We start from the raw sequence: 27,341 nt of genomic DNA on the forward strand, positions 1-27,341 counted from the left end.
TTCTATCTAAAGTATTAGTTGTAAAATAAAGCATGTAAGCTTGACAGGAATATCCAACACCCTTGCTAATACATATATAATTTGAGCTGAAAACAGGTTTATTATATTATCTAAAGTAACTTAAGGTATTTGTATTTCTAATGAGCAAGTTTAACTTCTTTAAGTGAGAATTTACTACCTGCCAATTCTGTCCAATAAAGAATTATACAAAGTGAAAACTTCTACTCAGTGCAGTGTAATGGATACCTCAGTTCAATTAAGAGATTTCTGCTCTGTTACAGTTACTGGACAGTGAAATCCTGGCATAGATGTAATTTATTTACAGTAGCCTCGCAACTTGTGCGGGGGTTATATTCAGGGGATTGTGCAAGCACCCCTACCTGTCCGATGCTGGCACGCTGAGCAGACATTGCTTCACACATATAGAAGCTCTCCGTCTTGCTTATGGGGCTCTGGGAGGGTCTCATGGGAGCTTAAAAGCAAGGTGGAGAGCTTAAAGGCTCTTTCCAGAGTGGGAAAACCTGGTACCAAAATAACTTTTTAAAAGTTCTCTGGCTTATGTGTGTTTCATTTGTGTGCTTGCAGCGAACTGGTCAGCAAATACGTAAAGCTGCGATTGTGCAAGTTAAAGGTGTGCAAGTTTTTTTGCAAAACCATTAAACCATTGTTCCCTGGGTTAAACAAAACAGGAGATTATAGTCAACAGAATACTTTCTAGTTTGTTAGCTTGTTCATATGAAGGAAAGGCATAAAGAGTCTGTGTGCACTGCCAAATGTTTGTTCATGTATCACCTTATTAAGCCAAAGTACAATTGTCTGAATATTGCCTATATTGCCTTTTTGATCAAGGACTAAAATTGGAGATACAATAACTGTAGATTCCTTCACAAAGCACATATTAAAGTATACAGATTCTAGTGCACATTGGAAATTTTTGAAAAGATTAAGCAATTAATCTATCATACCATCATAATGTACTGCCGCCACCACTTTGGGTGACTAAACATACTAAAACACAGTACTCTAAAGGAGTCTAACCTGTACTGGAAAACTAATGTGACAAACACATCCAGATAAATTAAAATAGGGTAAGAAACAGTGACCGAAGCATACACTATGGAAGTCTTGTGAACAGTGCTGAGATTTCTTCCTGGGTGCAACATATGGCATTAGGGCTGGGGGGAAAGATAGCAAGTTATTTACCTGCTGATGTGTATGTTTCTGTGTATGTGGTTCATTTTGTGCTGGAAAAGAAGGCTGGAAAGGTTGTTGCACCTGGGGTGAGGGTTGCATCCCAGGCTGAGCCATGGGAGGAAACTGTGATGCAGGGAGAAGTCCATAACTTGGCATTTGTCCATTGGGAGGAAGTGGGACCTTGTAGAAAAAAGAATATATAGGTATTTTCCATTAATTTAAAATCAAGAACAAGCTTTCAAAGTACTGCATGTCTAATTATTGAGTACTGTGCATAAGGGAAATGTTTCCAATACCTGGTGAAGCATAGGTTCCTGTTGCATTCCAAGCACTCGTTGCTGATACTGGTCTATATTTGGGAGCTGGGCATAAACTTGTTGCTGCATACCTTCACCCGGAAAACCACTGCGCAATAAATATGAGATTTTAAATCAGCATTTTAAGGACATAAAATTTAGTACAGTAACCTAGGCTGCCATCAGTGCTCCCCTCCCCATGATTTTTTTCCATGAATACAAACTTCCCCTCTTTGCTCCCCTCCTTCTGTTGCTTTTCTTTGTCAAGACTCTAGACTGCAGGCTCATTAGGGATGGAAACAGTATTCTAGCTGTTATAATGATGGCACTATTTAAGTATTTTTTAAGCTGAGGTGGTAATATTCAACTGTAACTGCAGGATAGGGGCTTTTTGTTTTGCTTAGCGAACTGATGCATATCAAATATTGCATAATAAAAGAGTTCAAAACAATGAAGTCTAATGAAGAGAACCTATATATGCAACATTAGGCTTCTATAACATCACCTTAAAATTTTAACATCTACTGGTCTGACTCAGAAATCTTACAATGTTGGTTGAGAGACTGCAGGAGGTGTTGGGTCCTCTTTCTTGGTGTCTTCTACTGCTTCTGGTTCATCATCATAGTCAAATCGATCCAACAGCTTCTGAAACATATTACATTGAGCCAACTCTATTTTCTTCAGTAAGTAATGAAAGACAAGTAAACAATATTAGTACCACTGACAATGTAAGATCATTTTAAGTTTTGCATACCAAAGTATGGTTCACCAGAAACCAGAAAGGGGGGACGGAAATGTCACATGCAGTGGAGGTGAAATCAAGACTCCCTGAATACTTGTTCTCATAGCATGAAACAATAATTTGGCATGGCATTCCACACAAAAAACAAATCATTGAGTAAATTCCTTTTCAGTACAAGAAAAATATTACCTTATCAAAAGATGTCTTTTGCTCAGGTGCTGAAAAATCGTGTTTTTGTTCGGATGGTTGCGTTGCTGTAGTCTGCAGCTGGGCAGTAATAGCATGGACCTGAGCCATTACATTGTTATCTATCACAGGAGATTGAGGTTTCGGAGGCTGCTGAAAAGTCTGAAGAATCTGTTGGAGCTAAAATAATGAAACTACAACTATTAATATCTTCTTAGGAATGATCGTGAAAACACCAGAGGCGTAATAAATGTACAATAATTGATGCCTTCCAACAGGTGGATTTCTGCTCTCCCCACCCTCCAATCAGGCAGGAGTTACTGCTATGCCTGGTGGGTATTATGGTACAAGGCAGCTGCTCTTGTGGCTCCTCCTCTGCTCTGTGTTCTTAAAGCTATAAGGGAGCACAGAGGTAGCCACAATAGACAGCCACAAAAGAGAGCTTTCCATGGAAACCTAGTAAAGCACTGATGATCACATCTGCATATTCACACTCCCCCTTCTGCACTTAAAAGTCTACTATTCCTCAAGAGAAGTGCTAGTACTATGCAGATGAGTAGACAGCTGGCAAGAGAATAGAAAGGACATTTCTTACTCAAGCAGACAAAGGTCAGACATGTTATACATATGCATGATTTATTTTCAGACCAGATGTGATCAGTAAACAGCAGAAATATTGATTTCACTATTCACTAATGCAATTCAACATATTTTCAACATCTACATGCAGCTGCTGGGCAAGATCATAAGGGGGTTTGGGTTCAGTGTTCATCAATATGTGGATGATACCCAGCTCTACCTCTCTTTCAAATCAGAACCAGTGAAGGCGGGGAAGGTCCTGTGTGAGTGTCTGGAGGCAGTTGGAGGATGGATGGCGGCTAACAGATTGAGGTTGAATCCTGACAAGACATAAGTACTGTTTTGGGGGGAAAGGAGGCAAGCGGTGTGGAGGACTCCCTGGTCCTGAATGGGGTAACTGTGCCCCTGAAGGACCAGATGCGCAGCCTGGGAGTCATTTTGGACTCGCAGCTGTCCATGAAGGTGCAGGTCAATTCTGTGTCCAGGGCAGCTGTTTACCAGCTCCATTTGGTACGCAGGCTGAGACCCTACCTGCGCGTGGACTGTCTCGCCAGAGTGGTGCATGCTCTAATTATCTCTCGCTTGGATTACTACAATGTGCTCTATGTAGGGCTACCTTTGAAGGTGACCCAGAAACTACAACTAATCCAGAATGCGGCAGCTAGACTGGTGACTGGGAAAGGCTACCAAGACCACATAACACCGGTCTTGAAAGATCTACATTGGCTCCCACTACGTTTCCGAGCACAATTCAAAGTGTTGGTGCTGACCTTTAAAGCCCAAAACGGCCTCGGTTCAGTATACCTGAAGTAGCATCTCCACCCCATCGTTCTGCCTGGACACTGAGGTCCAGTGCCGAGGGCCTTCTGGCGGCTCCCTCAGTGCAAGAAGCCAAGTTACAGGGAACCAGGCAGAGGGCCTTCTCGGTAGTGGCACCCGCCCTGTGGAACGCCCTCCCACCAGTTGTCAAAGAGAAGAACAACTACCAGACTTTTAGAAGGCATCTGAAGGCAGCCCTGTTTAGGGAAGCTTTTAATGTTTAACAGACCACTATATTTTAATATTTTGTTGGAAGCCGCCCAGAGTGGCTGAGGAATCCCAGCCAGATGGGCAGGTTATAAATAATAAATTATTATTATTATTATAATTCACTAACAAATTTCCACTAATGGTTTTAAAACAGAATAGTTATATATTCTGCATTAGATAACCATCTTATTATCTTAATTTGAATTCTGTATTTTTGAACAAAAAGGCTCTGCTTGCCTGTTGTCCTTGTGTTGTCTGAAATAACTGGGCTACAGCTGCAAAGGCATCAGAACTGGGCAATTGCGGCACAGCAGGTACTGAATTGGAAGCAACTTGAAGAGGCTCAGATGGAATCACTGTGGCAGGAGGTGGTGAACCTATAAAATAAATTTAAATGCAACATTAAGATTTCAACAATTCCCACTGATAGAATTGCACTTTTACACTATAATGCAAGTTTTTAAAAATCAAAACTTGGGTGGTCAGTCTGTAGACCATTCACAAATATGGTCAGTAAGTTTTTTTTTAATTCCACGGGCAGGACTCTCAAAATTAGACATCATGTGGCAATGCTTCATTGCCAAACACCCTCATGCCCTGCATGCCACAACACAAAGTATGTATTTTATTGTATTTTGAATATTTTTTGGAAGCCGCCAGAGTGGCTGGGGAAACCCAACCAGATGGGAAGGGTATAAATAGTAAGTTGTTGTTGTTTTAGGGCCAGGTGAATATATGTCTGTAAGTATATGCTAAATATTCTTAGGGCCAAACTAAATTTGATAATAATCATGCAAGTGGTAGTTACATAATTGTGTTCTGTACAGTAAACAGCAGCCACAGTGAATGGGGACAATGATTAGGACTACATGATTAGTTCTAGTTTCATCGACAGTCCCATATAAACTCCTATCTTTTTCTCTTTCTCTGTATTTCAGTAATCATACTTCTTTGTCATACTTCTGTATAGAAAACCATGATGATGACTGATGACAAAGTTCAGGAAAGCCTTTTGTAGCTTAACAAGCCTACAGACTGCAAATTTTTTGGGGAGGAAACCTTTATAAAGAATATTGATGATTGAATGGGTATATGGAGAACTGCTACACTGTTTAAGGTTAATATACTATTACACACCCACCCCAGTATTATTAATGTATTTGCAGCAATTTGTATATCACAACATATAAAATACTAGAGTTATATACATCCCTAGAGGTGTTTTGTCCATTAGCATTTTTAAAGTGCTTACTATTTAAACATCTCTAAGTGGTATACAAAAATATCACGAAAATAAAACAGTAGCAAAGCAGTATTAAAACAAACACAAACAACAGGAAAAGATAAAAAAGAATTCCAGAAATAACAGGATTCAATCTTATGGACCAGGGAAAGCCTAGGCAAAAAGGTATGTCAACACAAGATGCCAGAAACACATTACAGATTATGGTTCACATATGGCAGAGGGAAGGACATTTCACAGTGGTAGAAAATACTATTTGAGGACCAGTAATTTCCCTGTGATATTCTGTAGTGTTGTGCTATGAGTGAAAATTTCCCTGTGATCCTAAATGCGATATTGTGATACTGCAGGAGCAAGTGATATTGCTTAACTACTGAGCAATCTAAGGGGTACCCCACTTATACACAGATGCCATTTCTGGTAACAGAATATGCTGTATAGTATCCAAATCATTGTGTATTTTATTTATTAGGCCATCTTAATATTTTCAGCCAGACTCATCAAGAACACAGCAATGGGTAGAAATAATTCTATTCAAAATATGGGAAGAACACAAAAAAAAATGTTTTCACAGTACAATCCTAAACATACACATGAATAAGACAGTCAACCAAAAGGCTCTTCACAGGGCTCTTATTCTATAATACAATCACTTAGCCAAAACATGAACTTTATCATATTTTTAACACCAAGAGTTACAACAACAAAAATCTATCTCCAACTTTTGCTTGCAATTAATTCAGCCCATTCTATGCAGTTTAAAGCAAATAAAGTCTGAGTTTGACAACATAGGCCCATAACAGAAAATAATGCTTTAACTAAGATTTCCTACCTTCATTATTAGTAGTATCTTCAGTCATTGAAGCAGTACTGCTAGCTCCTGCTGCCATGTCGAGGAGAGGTTGAATTATTTCTATTTTAAACACTCCATTTTTCTGCCATAAGTTGAGGACACGAACTATCTTACTCTGTTCAAAGAAGAGATGTGTAAGTACACTTTTAAAAAATCTTCATTTGCTTAATTAAAGCTTAGGCAGTGTTCAGACAATACTGTCCCCCCGCTTCAGTTTTATACATCATGAGATCAGGTAATGGACACATGCACTTTGTTTCCTATCACCTAAACAAATGTGAGACATCTGAGTTCAGATATCTTCTGTTCAGAGGGGAGACAAAACAAGGTGCATGAAACCAATCAATCTCACAATGCACAAAGATGAGAGCACAAAAATGCCATCTGAACAAGGCCCTAGTCCTTGCATGCACACACACACACACAAAGAGATTAGTACAGTACAAAACTTTTATACTTTGTTTCCTATGCTTTGTAACATTCTGTGACTTCTCCAGGAAATGACTGTGGACATGAGCAACAGTGAGAAGGAATGGAGAGATCAAATCCCATACAGTATTTTTCATGACACACTTTATGGACCTCCGAACTTAGTAAATGATGGCTACTTTATTCTATTCTAGACGTGGGAATCAGTTTTGTCAGCATAATACATACAAGCAGCAGGAACCCAAGCCTGTTCTAAGTCACCAGCCACATCTAGTTTGTGTTGCAGCTTTACTATCAAATAGAATAAAATCCAGCTCACATGGCTTTCTACACAGAAGAGAAAAGTTCCTCCATAAGAGCTTTTAGTCATGAAGTGGTGAGGAAGAAGGGCCTCAAAAATTTAAAAGCCAACTAGAAAAGAAACATTTAACATCAAGGCCTCATTCAGAAATAGTATCCAACAATCAACAATGTGTGTTTGTACATGGTAGACCAAATATAGTAGGATCAGAAGATATTCATTTCTCTCTCTCTCTCTCTCTCTCTCACACACACACACACACACACAACAAGTCGAAATGCTACAAGAAATTGAGTTATACCTTGTCTTCTGTTGGACAGAGATATAAATACTGGAATGTGGCTGTTATATTTTTACAGAATCTTGGCCCAAAAACATCCTTATCTGTTCCAAATTGATGACGAGACTGACGAACAATAGAGTCAATAACATACAATCCAGGAACTTTGTATTCTGGTTTACACTAAAGAGAGAGACAGACAGAAAGTCATATAAGTAATATACATTTTATAAATCCTAACAGTAAGCTCTGTATAATCATAAAACAGGCATATTAATATGAAGTTAAAAGTCCAGAAAGCGGGGGAAAGAAAAACAAACTAGCAGGTGCCATACAACACTATAGACATTCCACTATAATTCCTGGAATTTGAACGTAAGTGCTATTCACTTTTTAAACACTGATCTCAGAAATCCAGTCACATATCAGGCAAGATATGCACTTTAAAAATATGCCTATGAATATACATTAATTTGACTCAGTGATGGTTATTTTTCATAATGATGTCATAACTACGATGTTTTAATGTACCTCACCAAATGTTTTTAAATGACTTGGCAGTTCAAAAATAAATAATCAATGTACAATAGAACAAGCAGACTAAGCCTGCCCCAACATGCCCTGCCTTCGTACTAGTTGCATGTTACTTAGATCACAGGCAGAATTGACACAGCTAAGGTCAAGAATGTAGGCCCTATGTCCCAAAAACTCAGTAACATCAAAGTTTTCTGGCATCTAGAGATGCAAGAAGGGGAGATCCATACACCAGCTTTGCAATTTGCTTTCCAGCTCCCAATCTAGGCAGGCTAAACTTCCTCATCTCCTCTTACGCCTTGTGTGCTTACTTCTTCTTGCAGGTGTGTTGTGTATTAGTTTAGTGGTGGTTAGAATTAGCTAATTCTCACAAACAAACAAACAAACAAACAAACAGCGAAGTTGCAACCTGTGCACATTCAACTTGCATGATCAAAACTTTACACGCTTGGCGGCCAGCCAGCTGGTATCACACAAGTTAAAGCACACAAGGCAGAGAGTCTTGCTTACCAGGCTCTGGGAAGATCTCACTCTGGGAAGCTCCTGCAAGATCTTGCCTTGTTGGGGGGGAGGGGGGCAAGGCCCATGCTTCCAAAAAGTACGAATGATCACACGGGAGTGGTTTCGTGATTTTTCCAACTACACAATTTTAGCTTTACATACAATCCCCCAGAACAAATCCCCATGTAATATGCTATATTTCTGCACAGTTATGGAGCTATTACCATTGCCATAATTAATATATGCAGTTGCTGAGTGATTTCCCATAGAACTGCTAGATGCACGTATTTTGATTGTATGTGCGCTAAAAACAACCCATTTTGGGGGGGAGAATGTAAATTGCTGAATCATCAGTATATACAACTTAATAAATATTTCATTTACCTTTTTTATAAACTTCTCTACAATCTGGACTACGTGTTTGTAAAGCTGAAAGAGAATCAAAGAACATTTGAAATGTTTAATTTCATAATATGTTTAAGAAATGTGAACTTGTTTACCTTAAACATTAGCATATAAACTCATATCAAACTAAGCAAAAGGAAATATATCATAGGTCATTTTATTAACTAGTCCCAACTTGCATTTATAACTATCTCCAAATCATCTCAAAGGAGTGTTTGAAATGGAGTTATTTTTAAAAATTACTTTGACTGTGATAAAATTATACATTAAAAGCATAATTAAAATTATTCAGTATCTGTAAAATATTAATAAGTGAGAATGACTCTCAGTCCATGTGATCTTTGAAAAAACACAAAACATGCTACAAATGTTCAAACCTTTTAAAATTTTGTACAAAATAAAATAAATACTCTTTACCATCTCACCTTAATAGCTTTGATGGCAGCTTTAGTAATAAGAATCATCTTTGCACGAGAAATAGGAGGTTTCATCTCCATCAATGAGAAGAGCTAACATCGTGGGGTGGAGAGAAGAAGAGAAACCAAAAATTGTAAAACACAAGTAACTGAAATGCAACTTTGTTACTACACACCTTTTGATGAACTCTTTCCATCCCAGTTAAATGCTAAATAGCTCCAGAACTAAAAACTAATTACCGTAGTTCAAATAACAGTGCAAGTTGTAAAGCTATTTCTGAAATTATGTCACACTTAGAAAGTGGCATATGTTCCAAACTGCACCCATAAAATGTTATAAAAATGGCTGATCAGACTATTCTGTGCTCTTCATATGAAGCTGAAACCTGTATCTCAGGCAATTCTCCAGACTTTTGTAGTCAAAATGCACTCTAGTCTCTGCCACCACTCAGGGGACTGCAGGTGTACACCCGTTGTCCATTGTGTTCCTCATCCATCTGCCTTCAAAGAAGCAATGACAGGGAGCATGTTTCCCCTACCCTGCCAAAAAGGACACACTGCTCCAACTCCCTGTTCACCTGGGACTGCAGAGCTGAAAAGAAGCACCTTCTGGCATTTACCAGCAGACAGGGGACAAAGGGCAGATGGGTTGTGAAGGGTTTCTATGTTTTTGTGTGAATGTTTTATTTTAATATACTAGAATCTGCTTTGAGGATCATTCAATTGAAAGGCAGGATAGAAATCTTATAAATAATGAATTAATAAAACAACAGGAACTCACATGAGAGGGTGCAGGAGTCCCAAAATATATTTAGGGGGGGGGGAATTAAGGAGGCAATCTCCACCCTCACCCCACCCAAAAAAAGGAAACACAGCTCATTGAGGACTGAACATGCTCAGTTGCCACAGAATGCTGAGGGGGAGTAGCTGGAAGTCTGAACAAAAGCACTCGGCACTGCAATGTTTTGTCCCAAAGGTTCCCTCAAATAATCAAGTGCCTATCAGTTTGGAGGTGAAATGGGACCAACCAAAAACAAGATATAGGTTTCTACATATTCTGGGGACTCCCTAGGAACACAGAAGTATTTAAGTTTGTAAACTAAACTAACAATAAAAAGAATTCAAAACCCAGAAAACAGGCTGCCAATGGTTTCTGAGCTTCCAAGACGTCCAGAATGCCAAGATGGCAGGTGAGGAAGAGAGAAAGAAGCATCAATTGGCCGGCTCAAGTTCCTAAGAGCTTTGTCTTCTGGGAGTGGGGAAGACTAGGGTTGCAGAGCTTGTATATGCCATGAGGTTATAAAAAACCTCCCTTCCCTCCACTATGTAGGGATGTTTTGTAACTTTCGTAATATATAATGCCGCAATATATAATGGAAGCAGGCAGTAATGATGCTAGTTTCCAGACATGCTGCTGTATATCCTCTTGGGGAAAAGAGGCCAGATAACAAGAAAACAATCTCAGAAAGCAAAGAAGAGATTCAACAGAAAGAGAGGCACCAAATTTCAGCAGAACAGTTAGAAGCAGGACTAAGATTTAGACAAATCCCCTGTTATAACTTGCCAGTCTAAATCCATAATAAATATTGATACGAGATCCTCATACACTGTAAATAATTAAAAAGCTACCACACATTGTTAGACAAAAGTTTACTTTAATAGCTTTTTATTCATTCACAGTAGCACACTTGAATCAAAATAGCCTCAAAAAATTGTGTCCTTAAATTTGTCTTTAAAACTGCCTAAGGATTAACTCAACCGAAGGTTTCATTTATACATTTACTTGTTAAAGTTTGCAGCTCCCCCCGCCCTTTTGTAATATCATGTTGGTATTTAAAGGCTAGAAGAACAGTATTCAATGGTTTTATATTAATATACAAATGCCAAAGTAAAAAAGCCATGTCATTAAAAGACATCCACCTTCAGCTAAGTAAGCGATTAGTACAGGCAACTCTCATTTTGTGTGCATCACTTCAAACCCAGTAGTAGAAGAAAAAGTGGGCATAATGGGGCAGGGTGGCCAGAATGGGGCAGGTTTATGTGTACTCCGCCAACGTGCACAATGACTTGGAACTGAACTCCCGAGCAAAACAGGTGTTGACTGTGCTTCCTATGTTTGTGTCCAAAACCAGTCCACCATCACATAATGGCTGTCAGTGCAAGTAAAGATAAAGGGACCCCTGACCATTAGGTGCCGTCGTGACCGACTCTCTCGCTTTATTGGCCGAGGGAGCCAGCAAACAGCTTGCGGGTCATGTGGCCAGCATGACTAAGCTGCTTCTGGCGAACCAGAGCAGCGCATGGAAACGCTATTTACCTTCCCGCTGGAGCAGTACCTATTTATCTACTTGCACTTTGAGGTGCTTTTGAACTGCTAGGTTGGCAGGAGCAGGCAATGGGAGCTCACCCCGTCGTGGGGATTCGAACCACCGACCTTCTGATCGGCAAGTCCTAGGCTCTGTGGTTTAACCCACAGTGCCACCCGCGTCCCGTCAGTGCAAGTACTTCACTCCTAAACCAAGTTTAAAAATCAACATTCCTAACAGCAAACTCAGGTTGCTTAGTACCAACAAAACAGGAGCCAAAAGAGGACCACTGAGAAACTAGAGGGAGATTATCAGCAAACTGAGGTAAAACACAATGATCACAGAAGTACATTTTGTGCAACGGGGGAAGGGGAACGACCCAGCAGCAATCTCATATTGTGTGCCGTATGGGGGCGGGGGAACCAGAAAACTGGTCAGCAGGAGTGAATTAGCCTACATTTATGGTATCCTGACGGAGAACATGGTTGGCCAGCCCCTGAGCAGGGACACTATTGTTAAGGGCTTAAGACAAAACAAAACATTTGTAGGTCTCACTTGCTATGCTCAAAATCAAACAAAAAGAAAGGGCATATCCTTGGCTTTCTAGAATATCGAACCACTGCTGAAAGAATAAAGCCAGGATAAGATCACATACTTGTATAAAAATTAAGAACCTTACCATTTTAGGATCAGATTAAACATTAAAAGGGCCACGTGGCTGCTTGTTGAGAGCTACATCCCCACTTTTCCCCAGTAACATCCTGTAGATGAAGCTGCATGGCATCATCATGCTAATATTTCCTGCCCCACTCTACTAGAAGTCACACATCTTCAGCAGTATACAGGCAACCAGTACAAGTATTGTAAAACCAGTGTTATACAGTTACAATGGTACACTGCTCAGCACTCTGAAGGCTGAATTCTGCATTAGTTGCAGCATCCAAAGTTGCAGCTTCTTCAGAAATAGCAGCATATACAGAACATAATACAAACAAAAGATTACTAATGCATAAGTTAAAATTAGAACACAAGAGCCTGCAGAACCAGGCCAATGCCCATGTAGTCCAGCATCCTGTTCTCACAGCGACCACCTAGATGCCTATGGAAAGCCAAAAAGCAGAACCTGAATGCAGCAGTGATCTCTTCACTTGTGATTCCCAGCAACTGGCATTCAAGGTCATACTGCCTTCAACAGCGTATGCAAGTTACTGTGACCAGGCTAGCTCAGTCCATAAACAGCAGGACCTGACTAAGCAGCTACAGCTGGAAAAAGGCACCACGCGCCACCAGGGCCACCCAGCATCAAGTGCCAATGCTGGAACCAGGAGTACCTCAAACTATGAACCTACTCCTTCAAGGCGACTGAAATCCAATCTGTAACAGGTTGTCTATCTACTTCCCAGACACATGAGCTGCCTACACACACACACACACACACCATCTCAGGATTCAGTCTCAGTTTAAAATTACTCCCAGAATAATCTACAGGAGTCAAAATCACTATATAAGCTTATAAAACCCCAGTATATATATAACTTTAAAATACCTTTCTTTTCCAGTTATAACAGTTACCCAACAAAACTTAGTTGGTTTAATCATTGGTAAGATTTTGCACAAAATTTACAAATTTGGATTGGGGGCTCTTTGTGGCCTCAATTTCATCTACAAAATATATGTAAACCATCAGCAACCTCACTCTGAACAAGAGGCCAGATTTAAGGGTAACGATCAAATATATTCCTTCAAAAGAATCAATAAAGCCCTCAGACAGCCCCCAATTACCAGTGTGAGAGAATGTGGAACCTGTGTGTGTCCTGTAGCTTATGTTTACCAAAATCTTTCCCATGTTTGATGCCATATGAGAATGTTTCAATAACGAACAATTGGTCCTATTCAGAGCAAGACATCCAATGAGGCAATATGTACCATCCAAACCCAAGCATGGCATAAAATTCTGGTTATGATTCCACCAGAAACTAACAACTCATTTACAGGGTTCTGCATGGAATAAAAGTGAGACTTTTTTCACCAGCATGCCATTAGCAAAGGAATTAGCAATGAAAAGCTTAGGTCTGACTGGTACACTGAAAATCGGAACTCTCTCTCCCCCCACCCCCCCAGTTCTTTCTCACTGAGAATTGTCAGCATCAGCAGTTTTAATGTCTGTTAAAGGACCATGATTCTCCTTTCTTCAATGCATATTGAGCAATTTCAGACCAGAATGCCAAGCCTGAGATTGTTCTTTATTATAATACAACTAAAGGTGACATGGGACGTGGGTGGCGCTGTGGGTTAAAGCCTCAGTGCCTAGGGCTTGCCGATCGAAAGGTCGGCGGTTCGAATCCCCGCGGCGGGGTGCGCTCCCGCTGTTCGGTCCCAGCGCCTGCCAACCTAGCAGTTCGAAAGCACCCCTGGGTGCAAGTAGATAAATGGGGACCGCTTACTAGCGGGAAGGTAAACGGCGTTTCCGTGTGCGGCTCTGGCTCGCCAGAGCAGCAATGTCACGCTGGCCACGTGACCCGGAAGTGTCTTCGGACAGCGCTGGCCCTTGGCCTCTTTGAGTGAGATGGGCGCACAACCCTAGAGTCTGTCAAGACTGGCCCGTACGGGCAGGGGTACCTTTACCTTTTTAAAGGTGACATAAGATGGTTTTCATACACTTCCATGATCCAACTGTAGCCAAAGGTGGGTTTGTTTTTCCAAATACTTTACAGTGTATGTTTAAATGCACGTTTTGGGAAAGCTGAACAAACCACAATGGCGTGAACATCCCAAAAGATGTTTCTTCTCAGTAGGCCTTATCCCAAGGTAAATACCAACTTTGGGATGTGTCTAGAAACATGGTCAGCTTACCTGGAACATCAAGACAGGCAGCCTCAGAAACAGAAGGCCTGCTTTCCACTGCTAGCATCTACAGAGAAATGTGTCATCTCCGGAGTCAATGCAATGACAGAAAATCAGAGCCACACTGTTTTATGTAACTTTTTTCTGTCCTACACGCGCCATTGCAAAACGTGATGGTGCCTATATTGCTCAAGCAGTATGTACTATGACTGCCAGTTCTATAAAATGCTTTTGTTATTACATGTAATTTGTAATTACTTATTATTGCACTGCTATAGTGATATCATTTTTCGTTTAGTCGTGTCCAACTCTTCATGACCCCATGGACCAGAGCACGCCAGGCACTCCTGTCTTCCACTGCCTCCCACAGTTTGGTCAAACTCATGTTCGTAGCTTCAAGAACACTGTCCAACCATCTCGCCCTCTGTCGTCCCCTTCTCCTTGTGCTCTCCATCTTTCCCAACATCAGGGTCTTTTCCAGGGAGTCTTCTCTTCTCATGAGGTGGCCAAAGTATTGGAGCTTCAGCTTCACGATCTGTCCTTTCAGTGAGCACTCAGGGCTGATTTCCTTAAGAATGGAGAGGTTTGATCTGCTTGCAGTCCATGGGACTCTCAAGAGTCTCCTCCAACACCATAATTCAAAAGCATCAATTCTTCGGTGATCAGCCTTCTTTATGGTATGCATACAATGGTACAATACTGAAGTTCTTAAAACTGTGGGGTTACTTAGTTCCAACACACTGTCATGTTTTATATTTTAAACTATAGGGTATCCTTCACCTTGATGACTTATGTGCACAGTTTTTTACTTGAAAACGGTGTCAAGCTTAATAACTTCCACCAGGTTTATTTGCATCACTTCCTAGATGTATACTTAATCTCAAACCCAGATTGAAAGTCAGTATTTCTATCAACTGAGGGTTAATCATCTGTGTTCCCCACTAAACAAATTAATCAAGATAAAAACCACACTGCCAGTACATATTCAAGTGTAACAGCAATACTGAGTTAGTTTTCACTGCTCTGACTTCCACACATTTTTAGAAAATACTCTTAATCAAAGCTAAACAGATTAACAACATTCCCCAAGTGTCTGTTATGGTATCAAAAGTATGTTCCTCCAGGTACTGCTAGTGAGACTAATACTTTTAAGATAGACTTCCATTTTCTCCTGCTGTTGCTCTACTGACAGTGAAATCTTGCATTGTAATGGCAAGCTTTCAAGATTAAGAAACTGCTATATTCAGATGAGTGGAAGATGAGGGAAATGGAAGTCGTCTCCTCTCTCCTACACAATGCTAAGGTGGCATGAAGGAAATCTCTTTCTCCTCCCTCCCTATACCACTAGGAATGAGGAGAAGAGTGAGTCACTGAGGAGCAAAGTACAGTATGAGATGCAGAATCTAGAGTCATCCAGTGAAGCTGAGATTCAGAACAGAAAAAAGGAAGTATTTATTTGCATGGCGGATACATAATTTGTGGAATTCACTACCAGAATGTGTATGATAGCCACCAACTTGGATAGCTTTAAAATGAAATTAGATAAATTTATAGAAGATAAGGCTACGAATGGCTACTTGTAGTGATGACTATTACCTCCAGTCTTGGAGGTAGCATTTATATTAATATCAGTTGCTGGGGAACACGAGTGGAAGAATGTTATTGCACTTGTGCCCTAATTGTTGGCTTTCCATAGGATTCTGATTGTCCATTGTAGAAACATAATGCTGGTTTAGACTGATACAACAGGACTCTTATGTTCTTTCGAGGTCAAGCATCTGAGTCAGGGATTGTTTGATCTGAGTGGAAGAAGCAGCTGCAGAAAAAGAATTGTCTGGAGAGTACATTTAGGATCTATTCAAACTTCCTTGTTGTAGAAAAAAGCCCTCTGGTCTGTGAGCTGAGGAAATGTCATCACAGCTGGGGAAGCTTGCTTCTCAACTGTAGGAAAAAGGATATGTGAGGATTGAAGCTCCTTCCACTTCCTGGTTCAGCCCTGGGTGTCCCATCTTCACAAATCCAAAAGCGATACAAGATGGAGTAATGTTTCGAAGGTAATGACATGATTTTTAAGGAAATATAGATTTGCAAGGAATCCCTGCTCTTTTAATACTAAATATGAAAGGACAGATGCAGTAGTTCAGTTTGGGGCATGTATGGAATAGATTTAGTAAAGGAGTATCTGGCAACCTTGAGTTTTCAGCTATATGATCATGAACAGCATACTGGTAGTATGGGCAGGGCTTGCATTGTCCAACGAGGATTTACAGAAAAAATAATTCCCACTTCTGGTGGCAATACTTTCTTTTTGAAGAAGAGACTTGGAAGTTTATATCCAGCCACGTTAATTCCACTGGTGCACACCACTCTAGCCTCATAGCCAAAGTAGAAGAAAACTGCTCATTTTTAGAGCTTCTAAGGTATGTGGTTTTTTTACAGTGTGGAACAACCTATAGCAACAACCAGATTAGACTGGCATCATGGACATCAGAAGACACGTGTGTTAAGCTGACTGTGAAGGAAATTCAACAACACACATTTTAGCACCAATTTTCTGCCTTTGCTAGCTCCTTCTGCCTGAATCCATGCCTTACTCCATTTTGTATCTTTTTGCACACTTATGATTATTTCATTAGGACATTTTTGATGTGCTCATACACAGCAGAACTACAAGTCATTTATTTGTTCCATTCCATTTAAGGAACACACAAGATAGTTTACAACAGGGGTGGCCAACTTCCAAGAGACTGCGATCTACTCACAGAATTAAAAACTGGCAGTGATCTACCCCAGTTGTTGAGCTTTTTGGGGGGAGGGGGAAAGCCCCGTTTTTAGGGGGTTCGGGATGCATAAGTTGCTTAGCTTTGGGAGGAGGGCACAACGTTTTTACATTATTTTGGGGTCAAAGAAAATAGCAACTCACCAAAGGATCGCCGGGGCGAAAACAGCCTTGGTTTGTAAACTCCGTCTTCTGGTGCATGGGTACTGACAATGACAGTCTCCCTGGACCATTTAGCACCTCTCTTGAAACAATTGCACTGGCTACCTATTTGTTACAAAGTCTAACTGATGGTGAATTTTGAATATAAAGCCTTAAACACTTTTTAACAGTTTTGAGCTTTTTGAGGTGTGGTTTTTTTAAAATTAATCAATGTGTATAAATTTTATGATTTCAAACCAGCTTAGGGCTCAACTACTTGAAAGAACACCTCTCCTGCCCAATTATATTCTGTTCTGGATCTGAGATCACCAGGCACACACTTTTATGTTGTAGTATCATCAGTGGGAGTTTGGTTCGCTGGAAACCAGAACAGTGCTTTCTCTGCAGTGGCACCCTGGTTCCGGAATGCTCTCTTGCCTGAATTCAGGCAGGCTCCTACACTGAGCTGTTTTCAGTGACAGTTTAAAACATTTCTGTTCTTCCAAACCTTTGAACAACAGCAGTGAGCTTTTATTTTTGTTTTCAAATACGTGAAATACTGTGGGATTGGTTTTTTTTACTATTTATGCTTAAAGGTTTTTTATTCATTTACTGTTGTGGTTAACTACTGATTTTTTTGCACAGAGTACATATTCTGTAACATTAGGGTAAGGGGTTAGATATAGGTTTTTTATCTATCTTTCTATAAAAATACTAATCTAGGAATACTGGCATAATCAGAGCTAAGCTATGTTCAGAAGTCCCTGGTTAAAATGTCACCTGCCCTGTGCCATAATATTCCCATTCACCCTGAATACCCTCCCACCCCCTTTACAGTTTCAAAGGATTACATAAAGCAAGACATATATAGTATTTTGAACAGTCAAAATTAGTATACTAAGAGAAGATCCACACTATATTTTAAAGTCCATGCAACACACATGACTTCCTCCAAAGAATTTTGGGAATTGTAGTTTTGCCCTACAAAACTAGCTAGAATTTCTATCACCCTTAAGAAACTACAGCTCCCAGCATCCCACGGAGAGTCGTGTGCTTTAAATGTGCATTGGATGTGCTTTAAATGTATTGTGCAGATCTGCCCGAACACATAAGTATTAGTATTGGTTCAGCATTCTGTATTCAAGCAGAAACAACCAGATACTTCTAAACTATCAAGCAGGGCTTAAAAGCTACAGCCTTAACCCACTGCTCACCTCCCCAGCAACTGGTGTTCAAAACCACTGCCCATAAATTTGGACATGTCATTTATTTATTATAGCAAATATTGTTGACAGACCAGTCCTCCATAAATTTCTCCAATGCCCTTTTAAACCATCCAAGTTGCGGGCCATTTCAACTTTTGATAGCAGCGAATTTAATACATTAATAAAATGTTGTGTGAAAATGCACTTCCTTTTGTCTGTTCAAAATCTACTGTCAATCACTTTTACAGCTCAAACTCGAGTTCTATTATTATGAGGGGGTAAAGTTTCTATCTGTTCTCACCAAAGCATTACTGATGTTTCAAAAAACAAACCACCTGACTTATTTAGTAAGCCCTAAGAGATGGGAAATCATCACTATTCAACAAAGGTTTTCACTTCCTACAGAACACAGGGTACAGATCTGAAAACAGAAGACTGTTCAAGACATGATGACAAGCTGGAGGACATTTGAGTATGAAAATGGTTGAAGTTTTTGTTATTTATTTATTTCCTTTCCTTCACCCTAAGGTCAGATCACATTAAAACACAGTATTAAAAACAGCTTAAAACAACTTACAATAACAATAATAAAGTGTGTCCTAAAATATACAACTCATGTCAAAAGCCAGGATAGAGGTGCCTCTTTAGCATTCATTCTCCAGAAGCTGTATAATGGTGACAGACACACCGCTATGGAGAGAGTTCCACAGCTTCCAGGCCGCCACCATCACCCTGCTGATCTCAGCACCTAAGAGGGTCTGTAAGGAAGGAGGCAATCTTTCAGGTATTTGGGGTCTGAGTCATTTAGTGCTTTAAACACTAATGTGACTGCCTTGAATTAGGCCCAGAAATGAACTGGCAACAAGTGCAGTTGGGTTAAATCAGGGGTTATACGAGACCTAAATGGACCCCAACCAGTAATCTAGCTGTTGCATTTTGGGCCAACTGAAGCTTTGTGGTCAGCTTCAAGAGCAGTCCCATGCAGAGCTCATTGCAAGAATCCAATCAGGAAGTTACTAAAGCATGAAGTACAGTGGCCAAGTCATCTCTGTCCAAAAAGGATCGTAGCTGGCAAACCAGCTGGAGTTGAAAACAGGCATTCCTGGTCTCCAATATTCCCTGAGTCTCCAATGTTGAATCCAGGAGCACTCCAGAACTGTTAATCTGTTCGTTCCAGAGGAAGCCACTTCCCCACCTCTTAGACAAAAGAACCTGGGGCACATAACACCTTACTGTTTTCAGGATTCAGTCTCAGTTTAATAGCCCATGTCCAACCCATTACTGCCTCCAAGCACTGGTCTAACACCTCAGCCACCTTTCCTGATTCAGATGAAACAGAGAGCTAGCGTTAAATAGAGCTAAAAGAACAAATCCTAACAAACAGAATGACGGATCTTCATTCTAGGGAAAATAAGATGGAAGGCAAGTGTAAATAGGCTGCCATCAGCTTCCAAATATTAAAAATGATAAAAACTATTGGGTTTTTTTAATTGCATAAGGAAAGAAACAGAAAATGTTTTAAATATTTATTTGTATTTTATTTATTAAATGTGTATACCACCCTTCATCTGAAGATCTCAGGATAGTTCACAGAATAAAACCACAAAGTACATAATAAAAACAAGAACAAAACAAACCACTATCCCACAAACACAATACAGCAAATATAAGAAGAGGTTGCAATTAGGAAATAGGTTTTGCCTTCCTCACCTTGAAATACCCACAAGTGCTACACCATTTGTGTTAATTTATCTAACATCTAATTGCCAACCATATCCTAACTATATTTATCCCCAGCACAAAAATGTTATCTATGGTATTAACGAAAAGCACTATACAACAGATATTACAGCACCTTATATTGACTGCTGTCAGCAGGAAGTATCCAAAACCAGTACCTTCGGATATCACCACTGGAATACCCACTGTTCTGTTACTATTGTGTGTTAGAAACGAGCATCCCCAGAAGCATCCAGATTTCAAGTAAACTATCACCTAGTTCTATTTCTGTTACCCCAAGAGCAGGGGTAGGCAACCTAAGGCCCATGGGCCAGATGCGGCCCATGCCTTCTCAATCTGGCCTGCGGACAGTCCGGGAATCAGCGTGTTTTTACAGGAGTAGAATGTGTCCTTTTATTTAAAATGCATCTCTGTGTTATTTTTAGGGCATAGGAATTTGTGTTCATTCCCCCCCCCCAAAAAAATAGTCCAGCTCACCACATGGTCTGAGGGACTGTGGGCTGGCACACAACTGGAAAAGGTTGCTGACCCCTGCCCAAGAGGAATATAGTGTCTAGATGTCAAAAGCTGAATACACGGTATTGGAGGGGATACTATCAATGAAGATTTCTGGTGTCCTCCAAATGTTTTAGACTACAGCTCTAATCAGGCCCACCCATCAGACCCTAACTATGTTCAGGAATGATGGGAGTTGTAGGACAGCAACATCTAGAAATGAGTAGGGGTTTAAGCACTTGAATCACTGGGTGTCCTCCAACTTTAGAGTCCCACAATATGTAAATAAATTTCACTTTATAGAAAAGAGAACACATATCCACAACAGATGCTAGAATATGTATGTACTCTGAATTATTTGAAATTTTAAGCCCATTACTGCTCCATTTTATTTTCAATTTATACCTTATTTCTCAGGGTTTAAGACAACCCTTTATGACAACACAAAATATGTGATTATGGCATCTGGGCCACAGTCAGACCTAAAATGTAAACAAGCTATAAAAATGTTCAAAAAGTGAAAATCTGCACAGTAAAGTTGAGCTTTTTCTTTTTCTAGTTTTGCCCCCCAAAATTAGACATTTTTGAGCTTTCCTGAGCTAACTCGGCAAAAACAACACTGCCAACATCAGCTACCATACGTCCAAATTTCCCTGGACATTTAGCCGATTTCTACCCAGACACTGCTTGCGGCTCCAATATTCTGGATACGGCAACCCTTGACAGAAAGGAGTTTTCCATAAAGTTTCTACGGTTGCAATCCAAGGCACAATTAGAATTATACTCCACTCAAACCAGTAGGATTTAGGTCTAAGAATAATTTACCAAGTATCACTATTTATTCTGGACTTAGGAAACAATCATTTTACTATTTCTCTGAAAGATAAAGCCTACACAATATACGTTAAATTTGTGGGCATGTAAAATGCCACAATGGCTTGCATTTTTCTTGTCTCTCTTTTTCTTCCGTGCATTTGTACTACAATGATGCTCCACAGGTCTCATTCTTACATTTATATCTAAACACAGACTATCAGAGTAGTACAGAGAACTCTGAAGACAGCAGCCACACACCTGTACTATGATCTCTACCAAGGTGAAGCAAAGAGGTCAGCATAGCCATTTCCTGGCTTTCTGCCATAACACAATGCATGAAGATGCAGTAGCCATTCTAACACTTAGCTGAACATTTTGAGTACAGTGGTACCTAGGGGTAAATACGCTTCAGGTTACAGACTCCCCTAACCCAGAAATATTGCCTCAGGTTAAGAACTTTGCTTCAGGATGAGAACAGAAATTGTGCAGCAGCAGCAGCAGGAGGCCCCGTTAGCTAAAGTGGTGCTTCAGGTTAAGAACAGTTTCAGGTTAAGAACAGACCTCCGAAACGAATTAAGTACTTAACTCGAGGTACCACTGTACTTCATCTCAGGAGCTCACACACAGTAATCTTAGAAAACACTCTGAAATAATACTTACTACCCCAAGCAATTAAGCAACTGTTCATTCTCTTTATGGAAATCTTACACAAACTGTAATGCTTTTTCTAAAGTTGATGATGATAGCATTTATAAAGTTTTACATACAATACTGAAAAGAATCCATTTGTTAATTGAACACATCCCATACACACCCAGCACATGCACTAAAGTTACCCTAAATACTTTTCATGCAACTGAGCATTTATAGGTCTGTGTTAAGACAAATTAGTAGTACTGAACAAGCCCCAGGTGGCAAACTGAACCTGCCACTTATGCATAGCTGTTTTGATATTTCGTATCGGGTTGTGTAGGACCCAAAGAAAGACAACCAGAGGTGTGTATGGCTGTCATAATGCTGTGCTTAAATGAAGGGAAATATTCTGAAGCTTAATGTACTCTTTCAGTTCTGAACAGTTTCGTAACTGGATGTTTAACTGGAAGGCCATTGATATGCCCAAATATAAAAGCATTTACAGTGAGCAAACTTTACAGAGTTTTCTGTTCAAAAAGCATATACAGTGATTTAAACATTAAAGTCTACTTTATGTCCATGTAAACCTGCATTTATGCACACTTTGATTTATCTGGTTATCTGCAGCAGAAATCACATTAAGTTGTAAATTTGCTGCAATCTTTATGTAGTTTAATAACACTTGTATCCATTTTCCAGAATACCACAGCAGTACATAGAAACCTTTTAGAGAAGTAGCAATGTTAGTCCGCTGAAACAGACTTTTATGAATGTCAGCTTTTATGAATGTCAACTAAAACACTAGCAGCAGCCATTCAGTTTCAATGCGATTCACCAGACACTTCAGCTCGGAATTCTTCTGGCATTCTGTTGTGAGAATATGCCCAATGTTACCTTTAAAAAGCAAGTTTCTGATGTTGGCTAGGAACTCTCTGCTCCTTGAGATCAATTCCCTCACTTTTCCTGCCCACCACAACCAGTCCTGAAAAGAAGGGGGAAATCTTCCGGATTTTCTATTCACACTCGCGCCATATGCACGATAATTTGAAAACCATGTTTATTATCTAAGATATAATCAGTGGGGTAGCTTTTATTCATTGCTAGATTCTGCAACGCAAGGGGTTCGCACAGTATCACAGAAACAGTTGGGATGGTAACTTTAAATACAAAACTTTATGATGGGTCGCGTAATAGGGCTGGAAATAACATGCCCTCGAGACGCCTAATCTCTTCGCACGTCCCGGATCTTCATCATCAAATGGCTGCAAGAAAAAGGCCAGAAACTTCCTCTTCACTCCGCCGCCACCCCGCACCGCGATCTCCTCGAAGTGCGCGCTCGCCCACAGACACACACACACACGCACAATATACTTAGGCCCCCTTCCTCCCCACCTACAGCTTAGCGCTACCCGGCACGCGCGCATTACTTCCATTCCCGGCCTCTCCCTTGGCCTACAGGGCTGACCTTAAACGGCCCGGCCGGGTCTCCCCAACAGCCGGGCCCGGGATAGAGGACCTGGGAAGTGTGGCGAAAGTTCTTAGGCCCCCTTCGAGCTTGAGGGAAGTCGCGTGTGCAGCGGAGGGGAAGGGGGCTGAGAGGAAAGCGGCCCGGGAAGCTCCGCGTCACCCGACGCAGCGCCGCCGCCAACACGCCGGGCCCAGGAGAGGCCGCCGCACACCGAAGGGCGCTGGCAACTCTTTCCCGTCGGCTGCTCCGCCTCAGACCAGGCCTGCGAACTCCGGCCTCCAGCCCCAGGCTCCAGAGCGGTATCAGCGGTCGCCAGCCGCTCCCAACCCCCCACCACCAACAGCCGGGGCCTACCCGTCCCGCGCTCCCTTGCCGGGCCCCGTCCCCACCTCTTGGTTGAAGGCGTTCACAGCCTCCATGGCTGTGGCTCGGCGGCCTCTTGCTACCGCGCGCGGAGGAGCCCCGAAGGAAGCGGCGAGACGTCGTTCTCGTCGGCCTCCCGCCTTCAGGGCCTCGGCGCTAACATGTCCGTTTGGCGGCAGCCCGCAGCGCGTCTCGTTGGCGAGGCAGCCGCGCAGACTGTCTCCCCCTCAGCGGGACGGCGGCGCCCACGCCGCGAACAGCACCCTGGGATAGCGCAGGCCTCCGGGTTGCGCGCCACCCATCGGAAGAAAGGAGAGCAGCGGACCAAACCCCCGCCCCGCCCCCGGAGACGGGCATATCAACGAACAAGCGCGCGCGCGTGCGCTTGAGGAGGGCCACGTGACAGAGCTCGCCCTTTTGCCTCGCGCCCAACGCTTTCATCGCCTGTTTCCGGACACTTCCCCCCCCCCCCCCGACGTCGACCTTGCTTTAAGTCTTGGGAAAGGCAGCGAGTTGAATCCTCCGCACTTTAACTGAGAAGGGGCTGGACGTTGTGCCAAAGGAAACGTGACTGCAGCCTCAGTGTTGCCCATTTCATCCCATAAAAGTCAATATTGGCTAGGGTGGGTTTTCGAAGCAAGCAGCAACCGTGGTTTCCCAGGTATCCTTGCAAGTATAAGAAGGCAACGCAGAGCAGGAGAAGAAGAGCCTTCAGAAATGTGTACAACAGCTGAGGGGAGTAGTGTTCCTACTGTGACATAGGAAGATGACAGGGGCATCTAATAAATAAATGTCCCTATTTTCATTACTCAAACTTGGGAGGGTATAGCTGCAGTTGCACAGAGCTAAACATATTGAGGTTTTACTGCCTTAAAAATGCAATGGGTTCAGAAGTCACGTGTCAGACTCTCATGCTTTGTTTTCATTAGTTGTCAGCAGAATGTAACAGGGAACCGTTAATCAGAACGCTCTTCTAGTCTTACTGAGGCAAGACAACGGTCCAGCACATCCACTGCCACCCCTGCAGATGTACAGGAAAGGTAGAGCTGTGTGCCACCAACATACTGCTGACAACACACTTCAAAATTCTGCATGACCCCACTCAGTGGCTTCATATAGATATTAAACATGGGGGATAGAATTGAAGCCCGAGGGACTCCACAAGGGACCCCATGGTGCCGAATGACACTCCCCAAGGATCACCCGTTGAAGACAACCAACCAAGCAGGATTGGAACCACAGCAAAGCAGTTCTACCCACCCACAACTCGGATAGGCTTTCCAGGAAGAAACCATGGTAGATGGTATCAAAAACCACTAATAGTATGAGAAACATTAACAGAGATAGAGTACCTCTGTACTACTACTGACAGGTCATAATAAAATAATAATAATAATAATAATAGGTGTTATTATTTATACCCTGCCCATCTGGCTGGGTTTCCCCAGTCACTCTGGGAAGCTCCCAACAGAATTAAAAGCATAGTAAAACATCAAACATTAAAAACCTCCCTAAACAGGGCTGCCTTCAGATGTCTTCTAAAAGCCAGATAGTTGTTAAATTCCTTGACATCTGATGGGAGGGCGTTCCACAGACAGGGGCGTAGGCAGTGGGGGCAGACCTCCCTGGGTGCCCTCACTGAGGGGGGTGACATTTGGTGCACCACCCACCCACAACTCCCAAGCCTACCCCGAGCCGTCGAGGTAAGGGCTTGTTCTGCCGCCAGCTGCAAGGTGTGCTGAGTGGCTATCCCGCACCTGGGAGGGCACCCTCGGTGCCACGCCGCCCTCAGGAGCGTGCCCTTTCTGGGCAGCACGGGCATATGCTCCACTGCTGTCCACAGGGTGGGCAGCACTACCGAAAAGGCAACCAGGGCAGTTTCTGTGCCAAAAGCAGGCCCACATTAGTCTCCTCCACAAGTGTCTGGGGTGGAATCTAGACATATATAAAAAAATGCTGTGTAAATGCTTTTCTAAAAAAGCGTTTTGAAAAATATATTGAATTTCCCATAAACTCACCATCGCCATCTAGTGTCACATTTGTATAATGCACTTAAAACACACTTAAAATGTTATATTTGCTGCTGTATAGCTGAGTCACTATCTGATCAGCAACCACCTGCTTAAGAATCTTGCTCAAGAAGGGGACATTAGCCACTGGCAGGTAGTTGCTTAGGTTCTCAGAATGTAGGCATGGTTTCTTAAATGTTTTTTTCCTTTTTTATTATTAAAGATTTTCTTGATTTACAGAAGTATGTGTAATGTCTCTTGTATTTTTTCCATGTAACATTTTTACAAATCAGTTTCATTTGTTGAGACATTAGGAAGAAAAGGAGTGGGGGGGAGATGGGGGGGTCAGGTGGCAATATTTCTATTTTGCTTAATGTATGTAGGATTTGGTGTCAGCATTGCTCATGCAGGTTCTCTGCTGTTCACTTGTGTTTCTTTGGTGGTGTGAGAGGTTGGGGTTGGCCTAGGATGTGGTTGTTTGTTTGTGATTGGCTGTGGTGATCTTTGTTTTCGTGTGTGAGTGGGGTGGGTGGGTGTTTTGGATCAGATTAGCCGTATTGATTTGTATGCTGTTGGTGGATTATTGTCATTGTCTTTTTGGGCTGTGTATGTGATAAAGGGTATGTGATAAAGGCGTCTTCTTCTGTTTGTCCCCGTGTCAGTTTCAGTTTGTTGGTTAATTTTTCTAGTAGGCTATTTCCCATATTATTTCGTACTATTGGTCCATGCTTACTCCCAACAGGTCTCTCCAGTGTCTGGTTGTGGTGTTTCTGGCTTCTGAAAGTAGGTGGGTTATGAGTTCTTTGTGGTGTAAATGGGCATTGTTGTCTTGGAAGATGTTTAGTAGGGCCAATTCTGGGGTGATGTCTAATACTTGCTTAGTTATTTTACATATTTCTCGTATGGCTGTTGTCATACGATTTTAGAGTTGGATTTTGGGGCACTCACACCACATGTGTAGGTATGTGTAGGTGTACCCTCTCCAGCATTTTGGTGTATTTGGTTGGCAATGTAATATGCTATGCTGGGGGTGGTTTCTTAAATGTTTAGTGTTTTGGCAATTGATGTGTGTAATTTATTCCCATTATCTTTTAGTTTTCCTCAGGTAACTTTCCTTTCCTTTTGTGCCTGGATCCATGTCTGTAATACTGTTACCTCCAAAAGGCAGTTTATAAAGCTAGTAAAGCAGTCTGGTCTACAGTTCTGCAAGCACCTAGCGTAGAAGAGTAAGATTTATATTACTGAATACACTTTATTCAGGTTGGAGATTCAAGCCTGGGAGAAGTAATTCCTCTGCTAATCTGCTAATTCTGAAATTTGCAAGCTATCAAAATAGAGACTGGAATAATTCTATAGAGATTTGCTACTTTTTGACATGATCTTGTGAGTGAGATGAATCAAACAAAAATACTGAGGGAGAACTAGCTGTGGTTCACTATGGTTGTCTCAGGATGAAATGATGTGGATAACCTATTAAACTGAGTTATTCCCATGAATTCATACTGTTGCATGCCTCCCCAATCTTCCAGGGGTCCCAGTCACTTAGCCAGGGTT

General features: G+C 41.5%; 1 protein-coding gene across 2 annotated transcripts in view; it reads right to left on the reverse strand.

Annotated features, from left to right (window-relative positions):
* Positions 1-24,094, reverse strand: part of SCAF4 (SR-related CTD associated factor 4) — a 43,999-nt gene extending 19,905 nt beyond the window's left edge. The window contains exons 1-10 of one of the 2 annotated variants that reach the window (XM_083438593.1): positions 23,805-24,094; positions 8,998-9,081; positions 8,552-8,596; positions 7,154-7,315; positions 6,102-6,237; positions 4,264-4,403; positions 2,422-2,598; positions 2,038-2,132; positions 1,491-1,599; positions 1,204-1,374 (exon numbers count right to left, since the gene is read on the reverse strand). In XM_083438593.1, coding sequence (XP_083294719.1) covers positions 1,204-1,374; positions 1,491-1,599; positions 2,038-2,132; positions 2,422-2,598; positions 4,264-4,403; positions 6,102-6,237; positions 7,154-7,315; positions 8,552-8,596; positions 8,998-9,081; positions 23,805-23,834 — 1,149 coding nt within the window. In that variant the 5' untranslated portion in view covers positions 23,835-24,094. Of the gene's footprint in view, positions 1-1,203; positions 1,375-1,490; positions 1,600-2,037; positions 2,136-2,421; positions 2,599-4,263; positions 4,404-6,101; positions 6,238-7,153; positions 7,316-8,551; positions 8,597-8,997; positions 9,082-23,804 lie in introns of both variants that reach the window. The other variant, XM_083438592.1, reaches the window with a different exon arrangement.
* Positions 24,095-27,341: the final 3,247 nt, after the last annotated feature.

The sequence above is a fragment of the Podarcis tiliguerta genome (assembly GCF_965153285.1).
Source record: "Podarcis tiliguerta genome assembly, chromosome: 4".
Taxonomy (NCBI): domain Eukaryota; kingdom Metazoa; phylum Chordata; class Lepidosauria; order Squamata; family Lacertidae; genus Podarcis; species Podarcis tiliguerta.